This window comes from Carcharhinus amblyrhynchos, chromosome 29 (assembly GCF_965287045.1).
Source record: "Carcharhinus amblyrhynchos chromosome 29, sCarAmb.v2.hapA, whole genome shotgun sequence".
NCBI lineage: Eukaryota > Metazoa > Chordata > Chondrichthyes > Carcharhiniformes > Carcharhinidae > Carcharhinus > Carcharhinus amblyrhynchos.
The window spans coordinates 5408736-5425447 of NC_137352.1; the positions used below are offsets into that span (position 1 = coordinate 5408736).

General features: G+C 42.4%; 1 protein-coding gene across 5 annotated transcripts in view; it reads left to right on the plus strand.

The window, feature by feature from the left end:
• ube4a (ubiquitination factor E4A (UFD2 homolog, yeast)) overlaps positions 1-11910 on the plus strand; it is a 54743-nt gene extending 42833 nt beyond the window's left edge. For all 5 annotated transcript variants that reach the window (XM_080214866.1, XM_080214864.1, XM_080214865.1 and 2 more), the window contains 6 exons: positions 90-203; positions 1198-1372; positions 4117-4297; positions 6797-6944; positions 8094-8251; positions 8576-11910. In XM_080214866.1, the coding sequence (XP_080070992.1) occupies positions 90-203; positions 1198-1372; positions 4117-4297; positions 6797-6944; positions 8094-8251; positions 8576-8714 (915 nt within the window). In that variant the 3' untranslated portion in view covers positions 8715-11910. The remainder of the gene's footprint in view (positions 1-89; positions 204-1197; positions 1373-4116; positions 4298-6796; positions 6945-8093; positions 8252-8575) is intronic.
• Positions 11911-16712: the final 4802 nt, after the last annotated feature.

Sequence of the window (16712 nt, forward strand, 5' to 3'; positions counted from 1 at the left end):
TCTCTCAACAGCCTTAAGATGTAATAGCCTAAATGGTTTTTGAACATGAAATTTTGAATTATTTCTTCTGTTTGTGCTTGTCTTCACAGACTCTAGCTGATTATGCGTTTGACAACTTGGAGGCAATGAACCCTCCTCTCTTCCTCCGATTTCTCAATCTGCTCATAAACGATGCCATCTTTCTGTTGGATGAAGCTATCCAGGTAGCTCATGCAGACCTATTTATTACTTTCTTCATATCACTCTGGTGTACACTCTTCTCTTCTCCCCTTCAAAAAAACAAGTGGATGTGCAGAAGGAGCAGTTTAATTGAATTGTTGCTTTTATTTATTAGTGTCATAAATAGGCTTACATTAACACTACAATCAAGTTACTGTGAAAATCCCCTAATGGCCCCACTCCGGTGCCTGTTCGGGTACACTGAGGGAGAATTTAGCATGGCCAATGCAGCTAATCTTTTGATCTGTGGGAGGAAACCGGAGCACCCGGAGGAAATCTACGCAGACAAGGGGAGAATGTGCAGACTCCAGACAATGACTTAAGCTGGGAATCAAACCCAGGTCCCTGGCGCTGAGGTTTTCCACCAAAAGAGAAAATGCTGGAAAATCCCAGCAGGTCTGGCAGCATCTGTAAGGAGAGATAGACTTTGACAAAAAGTCGTCAGAACTTGAAATGTCAGCTCTTTTCTCTCCTTACAGATGCTGCCAAACCCGCTGAGATTTTCCAGCATTTTCTCTTTTGGTTTCAGATTCCAGCATCCGCAGCAATTTGCTTTTCTGCAGTGAGGTTTCCCACCTTTTCCCCTTTCTTGTCTGATTCATTACTGGAATTCGATTTCCAAAAGACTAGCAGAACCTCTGAAACAGAGTTCGCAAGTAACATGTCTGTATCAGTGTTGATAGTAGTTTGGTCAAAAGGGCAGGCCTTGCCATGGAGTTTATTGAGACACATCTTGCAGCCTAGGCTGATGGGCTTGCAAATATTCTTCACTTTACATGTCACCAGACTATTGAAATGAACCCAGCCCAACATCCACACTTCCCAGCTGAGGACCCAAACGATGGTCAGGAACAGAAACCCTGTCTGACTTAGTTTTCTCTTTTTATTTCTGCCCCTGTAAGCACTCTAAAATCAGAAAATTGCGTCATTTGATAATGCAGTTTGCCATTTGAAAGTTATTTTGGTTTATCTTTGCAGTATTTGAGCAAGATTAAAATCCAACAGATTGAGAAGGATCGGGGAGACTGGGATAACTTACCTCCCGAAACTCGGAGGGAAAAGGAGGGCAATCTTCAGATGTTTGGGCAGCTGGCTCGCTTCCATAACATTATGTCCAATGAAACAATTGGCACGTTATCATTCCTTACTTCAGGTCAGTACATTTGCAATGAAAGAGAAACAAGAATGTGTGGAGCTTTAGGATCTGACGCAGCTTCAAAGGTCGTGCCATTTGGACTTTAATAAATACCAAGTGGATCTGAATCTCCTGTTGTTTACAAGCATAGAGCCAGGGTTGTAAGGTGTGACTTGTTTTTAATAGGCTATTGAGAAGAACAAAATACAATGTAATGGAGTAGGATTCAAACTCCTCGCTTCAGTAGTAACATCTTTCATGTTTGAATCCTAGATATGAAACTTGAAACATTTGCAGATTTTATGATGAAAGAGCAGTGCTCGGTGCTTCCTAAACTCTTTCCCACTGACCCCGTTTTAGTGCCTCAGACTCTGTGATTTTGGTGTGAAAAGTTTGTTTTAAATTTTAATTATGCATGTCACAACATTAACACTGCAATGAAGTTACTGTGAAAATCCCCTAGTTGCCACACTCTGGCGCCTTCAGGTACACTAAGGCAGAATTTAGCATGGCTAATCCACCTAACCAGTAGGTCTTTCGGACTGTGGGAGGAAACCTGAGCACCCGCAAGAAACCCACATAGACATGGGGAGAATGTGCAGACCACACAGACAGTGGCCCAAGCTGGGAATCGAACCCAAGTCCCTGGCGGGTGCTATAGGAAGTTTAGAAATTTGCTGAGGGGCAGATGGGAGGGAGGTTGTTGAGCAGGGAGGGTGTTTTGACTGGGGTTGGTGGTGGAGTGCTCTAAAACTATTAGGTTTTCCCTGTAAAAAATCAAAGACCCAATTTTTCACAGGCTGTGATTGTAGCAGCAATAGGATCTCCAGGAACAGATGATTAAGTCACACATACCGACAGACAAGAAACAAAAATTTAAAGGGCCAAAACGCAGCCTGAGCTCTGTGGCTGACATTGTTACCTTGGAGCTAGTAACCCCAAAATCTCGTCGACCCAGTTTGGAAACCCCTTGAGCAGGGGACTGGGATTAACCAGAGAGCTGGTTCAAAGAACCGACAGGCACGGTGGTCCAAATTATCACCTCTTGTGCTTTACCACTCAATCAAATTGAAAAGCAAAATAACTTAATAAATGAGCCCTCTTAAAGCAGGAAAGAAGTGCTTGAAATATGAATCTGGGTATGACTCAAGTATTTTAACACTAAAACTTGTCATTGCTAAGAAGCCCCAGGGAGCTGTGTAGCTTCAAATTACAAATTCCCTCACCCCATCACCCAGTCTCCCCTAAACTGAGATTTTGGTGTTTCCCAGGAACTTTGGAAGTGAGTTGGCGCAGTGTGGTCAATGGCAGGAGCCTGGAAAGAGTTGTGCAGCTCCTCTTCCTCTGTGCCAAGTCTCAGACCATAAGTATTAAAAGGGGTAAATATGTAAAAATAATGGAAAGATACCCATTTTTTAAAATAAATGTTTATATAAGTACCAACAGCAAGAAGCTGTAAGTTTAACAATTGTGAGCTTTCTAGAGAGCTGGGCAGGTTATGTGAAGCTGTGCTTCCCTGAACAGAACCTTGTTCAATAGGAACATGAATCAGAGATTAATGTGCCCTAGGTTAGCCAACCCTTGTCTCTGCGCAACACCCCCATCCCTCCTAGTGCTGCCTCGCTGAATTTTCCGATATTTCTCTATATTGCTGGTTTATTTTTGATAACCTGAATGTCAGGTCCCGATTTCTTTTTAAACAAGCAGCAATATTGAAAATTCCCCCAAAATCTGATTTTAAGAATCTGAATTAACATTTTGAAATTTGGGAGCATTGTGTGATCGCACGTGCCATGTGTCTGGTGTTAATAGCCAAGCACCAGGGATGTCTGTGCTGGCAGTTCTGGGCTGCTGAGATATCACACCCCAATACACCCAGCTCCTGTGTGCAGGGCAATGAGAGAAAGTGAAGTGTGATTGGGAAGCCACTCATCGTGCTAAAGACACCCATGACCTCAAGTATTAGTCAGCGCAAGCGTGATTTAATTTTAAAACATACAAATTTGTGGTTCAATCCCATCTAATCTGAGTGCAACAATTGTCTCGTTTCCAAGGCTTAGATGTGAAATCAAGACTAAATGCTTAATCCTTGGCTCTTGCTATTAGTGCTCACTGGATGCAGACGGAAGCAAAGGCAATGAGAGTAGAGTGTGCGCTATAATTCTGCACTATGAACCACATCAGATAATATTAATCCATCTTTCATGTGGCATTGAACATAGGAATAGGAGGAGGCCATTCAGTCCCTCCAGCCTGCTCCACCATTCAATCTGATCACAGCTGATCTGTACCTCAACTCCATTTATCAATGTTAACTTCAATTTCCTAGTTACTCTTACCTAGCAAGGATGTCCACAAGCTTGAAGTCCAAGATGTGGTTCTTATATTGTGTTGAATCAGCTGCATTCATCCAAAGCAACAGTTGGGATGTTGCAGTTGGAACGTTGCAGCTGGCTTCAGTGCCCTAAGTCTGGAGGGGAAGAATTTCTGTTCCTGCTGTCTGTTCATTGACTTGCGTGTAAAATGCTCCTGGCTGTTGCATGAAGACAGACCTGAGCTCAGCTGTGATGTTGTCCCCAGCCAAACTATCTGCCAATAGTTGAACTGTGGTCATTTGGTGAAGAATCCTCTTTACCCCTGGAACTCAACCCCAGCATGAGTTAACACATTCAGGGAAGGAAGGAAAATGGAAGGTTTTTTTGTGTCAAAGCTACCAACAAACTGTGATTGTTTTAGTTACCTACTTTTATTCTCTCTGGCAGAAATCAAGGCATTGTGTGTGCACCCCATCCTTGCTGAACGGATCATCTCGATGCTGAACTACTTCCTTCAGCACTTAGTCGGGCCTAAAATGGGCGCCCTCAAGGTTAAGGATTTCAGTGAATTTGACTTCAAGCCACAGCAGTTGGTATCTGACATTTGTACCATCTATCTGAACCTGGGGTAAGTGCCAACAGTTCAACAAAATAGAATTCGTACCTTGAAGCAAATAGGTGGAACCTGATTCCAAAGATTCCATCCAGTATGGAAGGAGGCCGTTCAGCCCATTGAGTGGCACGGCACAGCACAGTAGTTAGGGCTGTTGCCTCATGCACCAGGGACCCAGGTTTGATTTCAGCCTCCGGTACTGTCTGTGTGGAGTTTGCACCTTTTCCCCGTGTCTGTGTGGGTTTCTTCTGGGTGCTGCAGTTTCATTCCACAGTCCAAAGATGTGCAGGTAGGTGGATTGGCCATGCTAAATTGCAACTTAGTGTCCCACGATATGTAGGTTAGGGGGATTAGCCATGGTAAATGTGTGGGGTTATGGGGATAGAGCAGGGGATGCTTGGTCAAAGAGAGTTAGTGCAGATTTAATGGGCTGAAAGGCCTCCTTCGGCACTGTAGGGATTCGATGGGCCCAATTTTTACCATTTTCATTCTAAGTGCTGAATCTGGGCACAATTCAGATCCAACTTGGAAATCTGTTCGCAGGCACCCCCATAAGCACTTAGCCTGGAAAAAAAATCACAAGTCTGAATCACACCCAAAAGGCTGCTGCTCCAATTAGAGCCTTCAACTGTGCATGTGCAGAAAAAATATAGAAAAACACTCACCTGTCACATCGCTCGGAGGAGCAAAAAGTGGATAAAGCAGCCCGGGAGCAATGGCCCCCACAGATATCGCCAGTCCTCCTTATCCACCACCACCACCACCCCCCCCCCCCCCACCCCAGACTGATTGGGAACTCCTGCACCTTTTCCACCCCACCAATCACCACAGAATGGCAGCAGTTGCTTCCCCCGTCCCCCAACAGAGATCCCTCTGGCCACCCTTCTCCCCACCAGGGAAAGATCTGGCCTCCCCTCTTTCTGCATCCCCCCCCCAAAAAAAAAGGGAATGATTGGGCCTTCCTCCCTCCCCCACCCCACCTCACCAGACCAGAGAATGATCTGACCAACCTCCCTCCCCCCACCACTGATCTGAGTCAGAGAGGCACTGGAAGATCTGAACTTACCTCTTTAGAAGCTGGAACGCCCAAAGCAGACCTTTGCCGAGCATGTCTGTTTCATGCCGAATCTGGACGGGCGAACACTATGTAAATGTTGGTAAAATTGCAAATGCGTTTAAATTGCCTTTGCGCCCGTTTCAGGTGCGAATCGGATCACGGCCATTTTCGGGCCTTGGTAAAGTGGGCGTCTGTGCAGACGCAAGTGCAGATCACGTTAATCGGCTCACACCCAACTTTACCAAGTGGATGCAACGCAATGATAAAATTGGGCCCTATGAGTCTACACTAACTCTCTGAAAGAGAAACTTACCCATGCCAATCCCCCATCCCATCCCCTGTAACCCCACACACATATCATGGCCAGTCCTCTAACCTGCACATCTTTGGACTGTGGGAGGAAACTGGAGCACCCGGAGGAAATCCAAGCAGACACAGGGAGAACATGCAGACTCCATACAGACAGTCACCCAAGGCCAGATTCTAACTCCGGTCTCTGACGCTGTGAGGCAGCAGTGCTGACCACTGTGCCACCATGCTGCCTTCTGAATTGGAATATACCAGATTGATACTTGATTACGAATGACCGAAAGGCAGATTCTGGTAATGAAAAATGCTGTAAAATTTACAGTAAGTGGCTTGTTACTTAACCTGGAACCATTTAGTGTACATCAAAGCTGTTAATGTAATTAAGATGCAAGACAGTGGAAAGTACAATAAAGTAATGCCCCTTCCACTCTTATAGTCTCTTTCTGCATATTTTTTGTGATTGTTGGGCTTAATTTGTGTGCTATGTAAAATTATCTGGGTAGCAATTACTTCAAGTTTGGCCAAAAGTGGTTTCTGTTCAAATGAAAGTAGAGTGTATTTAAAGATAATGAACTGAGGAAATTTAAAGCTAGATGCAAGTACGCAACTGATCTTCCCCCAACTCTGTGCCAGTACTATATGTATGTATTACCAGCTAAAAGAGTACATGTAAGAACAAAGCAGAGTGACTAACATCAAACAAGATCTTCATTGGAATAAAAGCAAAACACTGCAGATGCTGGAAATCCGAAATAAAAACAAAGTGCTGCAATAACTCAGGTCTGGCAGCACTGATAGAGAAACAGTTAATGATATGAGTTGAATATAATTCTTCAGAACTGAAAAAGAGTCATATTTGATTCAATGTTAAGACCTTGATTGGAATTGAGTTCCTCCTCATGAAGAGTATATTCTGCTACAATCGACGTTTTCATTCTATTGGGATTTCCATTGTTAAAGGCCTTAACATGCCTGCCATAGCATTCCACGCCTCAATTTTTCTTCTTAATTACTGAATGAGAATGCAAATACCATAAGCTTTACCTGCCCCTTCCTTGATATTGGAGAGTGAAGCCAAGTAACACGTGTAAGAGTTATTCAGTTGCCTTAGCTTCTAGTTCTAACCTCTTCCTCAACTCCTCCACCAGAGTGAAGGAGAGTTTCTGTGCAACTGTGCCAAAGGACGGACGCTCCTATTCTCCAATGCTATTTGCACAGACTGTGCGGGTGCTGAAGAAGATCAATAAGCCAGGCAACATGATCATGGCTTTCAGTGAGCTGGCTGATAAAGTGAAGGTACGTCATGGTTCATTCATTGGCTTTCTTTTCAAAAATATACCTTATTCGTATGGAACCTGAAAAACACATTACAAAGGATTTCCAATCATCACAGCAGCAAGGTTCCATCACAATCACATTTTTTCCCTGAGATCAAAATTCATGCTGAGTTCATTTTAAGAATATAATGTATGGGTGGCACGGTGGTTAGCACTGCTGCCTCACAGTGCTAGGGACCTGGGTTCAATTCCCAACTTGGGTCACTGTCTGTGTGGAGTTTGTGTGTTCTCTCCGTGTCTGTGTGGGTTTTCTCGGGGTGCTCCGGTTTCCTGTCCCAATCTGAAAGACGGGCTGGTTAGGTGCATTGACCCGAACAGGCGCCTGAGCGTTGTGACTAAGGGAATTACACCGTAACTTCATTGCAGCGTTAATGTAAGCCTTACTTGTGACAAATAAATTTTATTTTACTTTACTTTTACTTTAACTTTACTTTATGTTTTAATGCAAGTCCAAAGTTCTTTAAAAACTATGTACATTGGTCATGCTGCTCTCTGCAGTGCTTTAATAGAGTTACATACGGTGAGAATTACACACACAGTCCGAGGGATTTTACCCAGTCACTAGCCTCTCAGTCTACATTGGCTGAAAGACCTTCATGGTTAATTCATTGGCTTTACTGTCACTCAACAGCAATGGTACAGAATGTCTTGTGAATGAAAGAGCCTTTCTCTGGCCTCATTAAGGTTGGTGTGACTGCATTACCAGCCATAACGTGCTTTATTCCAATTTTTCACCCCACAAGTGTATGTTTAACTTATAACCAGGCACAAGGGATCAAGCAGGTGATCTGGGCTGTGTTGTGAGGATGTATGGGAGTTTAAAACAGGACCACTATTTGCATCGGATTCAGAATAATAACCATCCATACCTACGTCAATGGTTCACGTTTATATTTGATGTATAGGTCTAGACCTGTTTTTGGAGGGATTTTTCATGGTTTCAAAGGTCAATTTAAATGCCAACATCTAAGGCAAGCCTTTCCTTTGTGTCTCCAGAGTCTGAAGCGCCAAGCGAAGCTATATTTAGACAGTGCGCTGGTTTAGGTATTTTGCCTCATTAAAAGATGCCATCTTGGACCACAGCTAATGTTGATACTTTGCCAATCAGTCTCTTGCAGATCTGCAACAGCAGGAGGAGGAAACATTTGTTGACGCGCCAGATGAATTCCTGGATCCAATAATGAGCACAGTGATGACCGATCCCGTTATACTGCCCTCCTCCCGGGTGACAGTCGACAGGTCAACCATAGCTAGGCATCTCCTCAGGTAAGGAATTTGGGTCAAAGGGGGAAAGTTAATTCCAGTGTAATACTGATGGTAGGATTGGAGGCAGTGAATTTAATTTGCTTGATGTGGAGATGCCGGCGTTGGACTGAGTGGGCACAGCAAGTAGTCTCACAACACTAGGTTAAAATCCAGCAGGTTTATTTGGTAGCACGAGCTTTTGGAGCGCTGCTCCGAAAGCTCTTGCTACCAAATAAACCTGTTGGACTTCAACCTGGTGTTGTGAGACTACTTGAGTTGTTCACCATCCTGTATTTTAAATTCACTTATTGCAATGTTTCTGGTCTTTATTCTGTTTTGCTTCAGTGACCAAACCGACCCATTCAATCGGAGCCCACTCACGATGGATCAGATCAAAGCAAACTCAGAAATGAGAGAAAAAATTCAGCAGTGGTTGGCAGAAAGAAAACGACAGAAGGATCAAAATGGGCAGGCCTACGAGTGAAACACCAAAAACAACAACTGGGAGAGTACAGTTACGGGATAGTCACGGCTGCCGAAATCTGCCTGCTGTACCAGAACCATCCAGGGACTGTACCGTAACGGCATATCTTAATCCATCATTGCAACCCCTGTTCATTACCAATCAATGGAATGGGATATTCTTGTACCTGTGCAGGAGGTTGGTCTAGCACAGTCCCATTATTGCTCTTGAGCAGCCAGCTCCCAATATTAGCACTTCAAATTCAGTATTTTCCTTTCGATGTGGCTAACTGAAAGTCAGAAATGTGAGAAGAGCTGTAAAATAAGTCCGTTGAGTGAGAAGTTCACAATCAACCATGTGCTTTTTTAAAAGTTGGTAAATGTTCAGTGGCTTTGAAATAGTGTTGTGCAGTTTTAAGGTACAAACACTTAATGTGCTTGTGTAAAATTCCATTTTTCTGCTGTTTTAGCGGGCATCTCAACATTCTTATTTTAAATGGGTTAAGAACGCTTCTTAAATAGCAGATAAAGGAAATTAGCAAGCTACTGCAGCACAGCATCATTCCCAGGCCTGGGTGCTTAATTCTCTTACTCATCAGAACCATCTTTTGGAGGCACTGGATGGACACTGATGTTCATTTAGCTGTCTGGCTGGAAGGCCTTCAGAGGGCCTGTGTAAAGTGGGAAGTGGCTAATGGTCACGCAAATGCATTGGTGCGCAAGATCTCCTTAATTATTATGCATGCGCCAAGACCAGTAGCACTGCGCTGCTGCTGTAATGGTTATTCTCCAATGAGTCCTGAGCAGAAGAAAGGGCAACTTTGCTGTGTCGCTTACTCAGCATTGAACCTTGCATGTCCAAACTTGCATACAGGAGCTTCTGCAAAGTCTGCTACACTAAGAATCCCTTTTGTGGTGCTATCCATGACACCAGTTGTGTGAGGGAGGCCCTGCAAATATTGGTGTTCCAAGACATCTCCTGCAAATATTGCCACACCCTAGGAAACCCAAACTGTTTTCCCACTTCTCTCAGTGACCTAAAGGAAATAGGAATATTAAAGGAAAGTTAGTTTTTCATTTTTACTGATGTATGTGTAAGTCAACAATAGGTATAGAGTGCAAAATTCTTACAAGTAGCAACAAAAACTGTAGTCCCAACCCCAGACAGTCAAAAACCCAATTACTTTCACACAGTTCCTGGAATCCCCTTGGGAATTCTAGTTTGGAAATCTGTGTTGAAACAGAAGACCTCACACTCTGTGTTGGCTGTGGCTGCCTTAAAAAACATATGTTATAAGATGCAAAGACCGGACTACAAAGGGTTAAAGTGTGTCTGTAACCTCAATACGGTCCCCTTATTGAAAACACTGTCCGTGTGTGAGGGAACGATTTATGCAGATCCTTGCTTTTTCTCTATCCTTCTCCAGCACACACCACCTAAAGATTGTGCTGTCAGTCACCACCTCTGTGTAAGCCATAGGTTCACTCCTAACCTGCTTTTCCTGACGCAGGTGAGAATGGATACTGGATATGCATTGCGTAGGTTTGAACTGGGGTGAACAAATGATACCTACATTGTATGGGGTTGATGCAAAGTATGATATCAGGGATATGGACAGTCAAGTTGATGGAAACTAGTAACATGTAGCAATTGCAAATTATTTTAAGGCAATGTGAGGATACACTGTTTGATTTATTTTTTCAGATGCACATCAACTTAACTAATTACCTATGAGCAGTGAATCTTCAGGAATAGTGATAGTCATTTTCATGTATTTAGTGTTCTTTGTCTTTTGAGAAAAGCTGTAGATTTTTAACTTGGTGAGAGTGCTACCAAATAACAGCACTTTCAACAAAAGTTTCTTTTAATAAAATAAGTTTTTGAGTAGACTGGTACTTGAGTGGTGTCCAGTGAAGTTTGATGAGGCAGAGAGAGAGTAATGTTACTTGTTTTGGTAGGCATCCAAAGCCTTTGGTTCTGTCTTGTTCACTGAACCTTTGAGTGAGACGATTTGCATCCAGTTTAATTTTGCCTCCTTTGGGAACTGATCGTTCCTTGTACAAAACTTGTGCTGGCATGTTGTCAATCCAGTGCCCCTACTACTGACCTCCTGCCCCATTGAGTTTGAAAGCAGTGCTCTCCTTATATGTGGACCGTGTAAGAAAGATTGTTGGGGGTTTTCCTTCGGCCCTATATACTCCTTACCTGTGTCTCAAATGGGTTATGGTTTTTTTCCTCATGTTTTCTCACAGGAATTTATGGAGAGATATTAATTGTTGTGCGGGGGGGCTGGTGGAAGAAGCATAGAAATTGACCATTTGATTTGTTGCTATTTTCAGTTGCAGAGGAACGCTTTGCTTAGTGAAGGATTAAGAAGTGGTTGTTACCATCTTGTCAGTGTGAACAATCTCATTTCATACTTAGCCACCTGGAAATAGCACAGTTATAATATGGAAGCGATGTATTTCAAATTTGCAGCAACAGCTAGTTAACTAGGCATGAATCTCTTTTCCATCTGTATTTAGAGCTTTATGCTGTATACTTTCATGGTGTCACACTGACAATGGATGACAAGTATTTTTAAAAAATGAACCAAGAACATTTTATTGACATTCTTGATTTGTACTGAAATGTTTGTGATTTCTGCTTTTTGGAGCTAAGAGACTTGAACAGGTGTAAAGAAATTTTTAAAGACTGTTTATTCACAAATTAAATTGCTTGTTTTGAAGGTCTGAGGTACAAGGAGATGAGCTAAACTTCCTCTCAGCTGTCTGATTTGTTATCCATCCTTGCAGTCCTCAGGGCTCTGGCTCTGCTGTAGCTTTGGCTTTACACTGAATAGCAATGAATTGAGGGCTGGGATTAAACTCCCAACTTGCTTGGCTACATTGGTATCTAAACTTTGAAGTTCTGCTATCCTAATTCTCCATAAAGGCTGAGGAAACAGGCTGCATGTGGGGGTGCAGGAGGGCAGTTGGGGGGCCTGCATCTGTGAAGGGCAGTGCTTTCATTAATCAAAAGAGAAAGAGGAATAGGTCCAGCACTTCAGTAAATCTTAACACTCATGGTTCCTTTGGGAATGTTTACTGGGGCACTTGCAAGGAGATGTTTATATTTTGTCTGTGTACTTGGAAAGAATTCATAAATTGAAGTCAGTGTACATTAAAAAAAATTCAAGATTAAAAGTACAGAGGAGATCAATATTTTTTTTTTAAAATGGTTTTCTTTGTGCTTTATTTATTCTTCTCATCACTCCCAACCTAAGCACCACTCATCTCCTTAACTGGAAATATGTTATGAAGGCCTATTCTTACCCTTGCTGATGTTGAAACTAACAGCTGGGAAGGAGCTGCAGCTGTCATGTCCTGTCCTTGGTAACTTCTGTCTGTGTTCTTTGTTTCCCTCAAACTTGGATCAACTGATGCCATGGACAAAGAACTCAAACTCTTGAATTATTGTGCAACAAAACTCCTTTATTATACTCTACCAAGTTACCACAAAAGTATCAAACTTCTCCAAAACTTTAACACATCAAATTTTGTTATACACAAAGTAACTGGCCTCGGACTTTGTTATACCTGGAAGGTATCAAAAGCTTCACAAAATATCCAAACTCATACATTGGACTTGGAAATAATATCCATGATGAGGTGAACCGATCAGATTCCCTCCTGATGGGCTTTGTTCCAATGTCTCCGAGTCCCAGAATCAGGGTCTTGCTGTTCTGCTATGGTTGATCCTGCGTTATTGCTGTCGATATCTCTGAATCTCTACTCCTCATGCAGATATTGCTGGCACTGATCATGCTTCCAGTCACACATTCACAGGACAGGCACTAATCAGTCTTTTTGGTCATGAATGCTAAAGAGTTGTGCCTCAGTCAAGGGTTGTAATTCTCTCAGGAACATGACGCACAGGGGTCTGTGTTCAATCACTGACTATTCAAGGCATAGTAAGAAGTCTCACAACACCAGGTTAAAGTCCAACAGGTTTATGTAGAATCATAAGCTTTCAGAGTACTGCTTCAACGGAGCAGTGCTCCGAAAGCTCGTGATTCCAAATCAACTTGTTGGACTTTAACCTGCTATTGGGAGACCTCTTACTGCGCCCACTCCAGTCCAACGCCAGCATCACCACATCCTGTTCAAGGCATAGCAACAGCCACTGTCCAATGAATTCTCATGCTGATTCCACAGCTGCACAGCCTGTTCTTTGCTGCTCCCATTGTCCTTAACCTGATAGAATTAGTCTTTATTATCCATTAGGCTTTGCTGGTGCCGTTATGAATACCCATCAGGCTACATCTACCTTTGGGGAAACCATTCCACAAGCATATTGTTGAAATTGCAACAGCTGAAAAAGGTTCAAGCTTTTTAAATGTGGTGTGCTTTCTACTCTTATCTGACTTCCTGGGGAGTCTTTGCACTGACTAGAGGGTGACCTACTTATGTCGGGCTAAGTCTTCAGTCTTATTGTATTCATTAATAAACTATAGGTTTACCGGAAACCTGCTATTAATTATTTGATTTTTTTTGTAACCAGATGCAGATGTAGAGCAGTTCAAAGTTCCTTCACAGTTTCTACACCTTCAAGAAAAGTAACTTGAGTAAAATAGCTAATGTAAAACTGTATCCTGAATTTGTCCCTTTGGGCATCATAGTGGCACAGTGGTTAGCACTGCTGCCTCACAGCGCCAGGAACCCAGGTTCAATTCCAGCCTCGGGTCACTACCTGTGTGGTGTTTGCACATTCTCTTCCAGGTGCTCCGGTTTCCTCCCACAGTTCAAAGATGTGCTGATTAGGTTGATTGGCCATGCTAAATTGCCCCTTAGTGTCAGGGGGATTAGCAATGTAAATATGAGGGGTTACGGAATAGGGCCTGGTTGGGATTGGGTCTGCACTGACCATAATGAGCCGAATGGCCTCCTTCTGCACTGTGGAGATCCTATGATTCCCACCTTTAGGGTGGGAGTTACTGTGTTGTGCTAAAAAGCACTTGATGCTACGCTGGTTTATTATTTTGCAAAATGAAGTTTATCAGTCTGCAAGATAAATTTGTGTGCGACTTTGCAACTGAACTGAGGTGGTCCAAGCACATGACTGACTAGCATGAACAACTGGGTATAGTACAAATGAATTTCTGTAGTTGATGCAGTTGGGAGTGGCAAACCCACTGTCTTTTGCAGGTGAGATCAGCCCTGCCTATGCTCAGCGTTCATAAGCTATGCTGTTTTGGAGCTGATAGTTGGAAACTTTTTTTGTAATTTTGTTTTCTCTCACCTCTGCCTCCTTTCCAAAAGTCTGAAACTAGCATAACCAATTGAACTATCACTCAAGGTCAGTTAACACTGCACAGAAGGGGTCAGGGGAGCAATTTTATCTATAGATATTTGCATAAAATAAGCAATTTTGAATCAGGTAGTTCTCTGTAGTTGATAATTCATCTCCACCGGTTTTAAATGATTAACCCCATCTCTCTTTGAAATGTGGGGAGATGATTGCACCACTTAATGTCACATAATGAGCTTGAATAGTTTGAGGTTAATTTCAAAATGTAAAATGGGCAATTTTGAATGAACTACCCATTGTACCTCTCCCAATTTTAATCCATGTTTTAATTCAAGTTAAATACAAATAGGGAGAGAAGAACAATGCTTCCTCATTCCTTAATCCTCCAACACGAGGAATCATCCCCATGATGCTCTTAGCTTGGCGCTGAACACCTCTAGGACTTTAACAATGTGGGTAAGGTGAGGCACAGATCTCTCAAGATAGTCCTTAAGTTCTACCGGATCTGCAAGAGGGGAGATTTTGCAGGAGAAATGAAAACAGAAAATGCTGAAAAAAGCCAGTAGGTCTGGCAGCATCTGTGGAGAGTGAAACAGAGATAACACTGCGAGTCCAATATGGCTTCTTTGGAACTGAAAAGAGGGAGAAATATGATGGGTTTTATGCTGCTGAAAAAGTGGGGTTGGGTAGAACAAAACGTAATGTCAGTGATGGATCCTCAAGTATAGGCCTGACCTTCCCCTTGCTTGCCTTTCAGTTAACCACCTTGCTTTCGTGCTCGCATTTCTGTCATTGGCTTGCTACAGTAAAGGTAAAGTTTTTTTTTACACAGAAGCTAGTAAGTGCATGAATGTGCTGCCAGAGGTGGTGGTAGAAGCCGATACAATAGCAACATTTAAGAGGCATCTTAAGAGGGTGAAAGATAGTAAAGAGGGTGGGGGAGGGTGAAAGAGTAAAACCCAATGCAAGCTGGAGAAACATCACTCAGCTCCCACTTTGGCACGTTGTAGCCTTCTGGACTCGACACTGAGTTCAACAACTTCAGACTCCATTTTAAATTATATTTTTCCTCTGTGTCTTGCTTTTGCTTTCAGTCTAGACTGACCTTTATTTTGCTATTGACACCTACTCTGGACATATATTTTCTTTCTTTACCATAACTGTTTCCACTCACTTTGTCTTTTGTTCCATAATATTGAATCCCTCCCTGCCCTCTAACCCATCTTTTTGTTCCATCTAACTGCCTCCCTTTTTCAAGGAGCAAAGAACAGCACAGCACAGGAACAGGCCCTTCGTCCCACCAAGCCTGTGCCAACACGTGACACTTTTCTAAGCTAAAGACCTTTTGCATCCACGAGGTCTGTACCCTCTGTTTCCTGCCTATTCACGTATCTGTCAAGATGCCTCTTAAAAGTTGCTATTGTATCGGCTTTTACCATCTCCTCTGGCAGCGCATTCCATGCACTTGCTACCTTCTGTGCAAAAAAAACCTGCCCTTCATATCTCCTTTAAACTTTTCCCCCTTTTACCTTAAACTTGTTTGCCCATAGTAATTGACATTTCTACCCTGGGAAAGAGACTCCGACTATCCCTGCTTCTCATAATTTTGTAAACGTTTCAACAGCATAAAATCCAGCACATTTCTATCACCCTTCAGCTCTGAAAAAAAATCACATTTGACTCGAAATGTGAACTCTTTCTCTCTCCACAGTTGCTGCTGGACCTGTGTAGTTTTTCCAGCACTTTCTATTTTTATTCCTGATGCCCAGTATCTGCGATATTTTGCTTTTAGTCCTGCCATAGCTTTTTCATAGTTATTTAATGGATTATTCTGAAATGGGACAGAGCTGGATAATTAGTAGCGATTGGATGTGAAAATGATTCTTTCTACAGGCACATGAGGCTAACAGCACAAAATTCCAAACACACCTTCGTATTCCATGCTGATGTATAATGCTGCATCTGTTTAAAAAATCTGCAGAACAAGACAAGTAATCAATCTGAGCTTTGATGTTTGGTAAACTGTATCAAAGTAAAGAATAAATAAATACTGCGTTAAGTTCAAAGGTTTGAACCATTTTTTGAGTGAACGCTAAAGTTCCCCATCCAAAATGGGTCATTTTCTTCTCAACATCTTACAGGAGACAGCATTTGCACTAATAGACATTTTAATTGTGCTATGTTGTAAAATTGTTCTGAGTATTTGTTTGAAACCACATTTTGTGCAGCATGTCTCTGTGAACTAGATTTATCCAGAAACTAGATTCTATCCTAACCACCTTCTCCCACCAACAGAAGGTAAAATGCCTGTCCAGTGACATGTTTTGACCCACGATTGACAAAGGCATAATTATCAAATGATATAGTTTTCTACAATTATTGATTCACTTGTTCAAGAGGGAAAATCCCTTGCTTTACCTACATTGAAGTGTACCATTCATTAGGTACACCAACTATGTAATGATGTTTATAGTGGAAAATAAATACACATTAAAGATAGTCAGGAACAACATTAAAATAGCGACTGTGCATTTTAACGCCTGTAGATTGGAGTTGGTCTCATTGGGAAGAAATCTGATTTACTCCTTTGAGATTTGTCCCAATGTACGGAGAGGAGTGACAGTGCATCCCACTAAAATGACTTAATTTCTACTACATTGGGTGTAGATTCAAATCCTATCCCAGAGACCTGAGCCCATTGTGTAGGCTGATACATCCATGTACTACCGA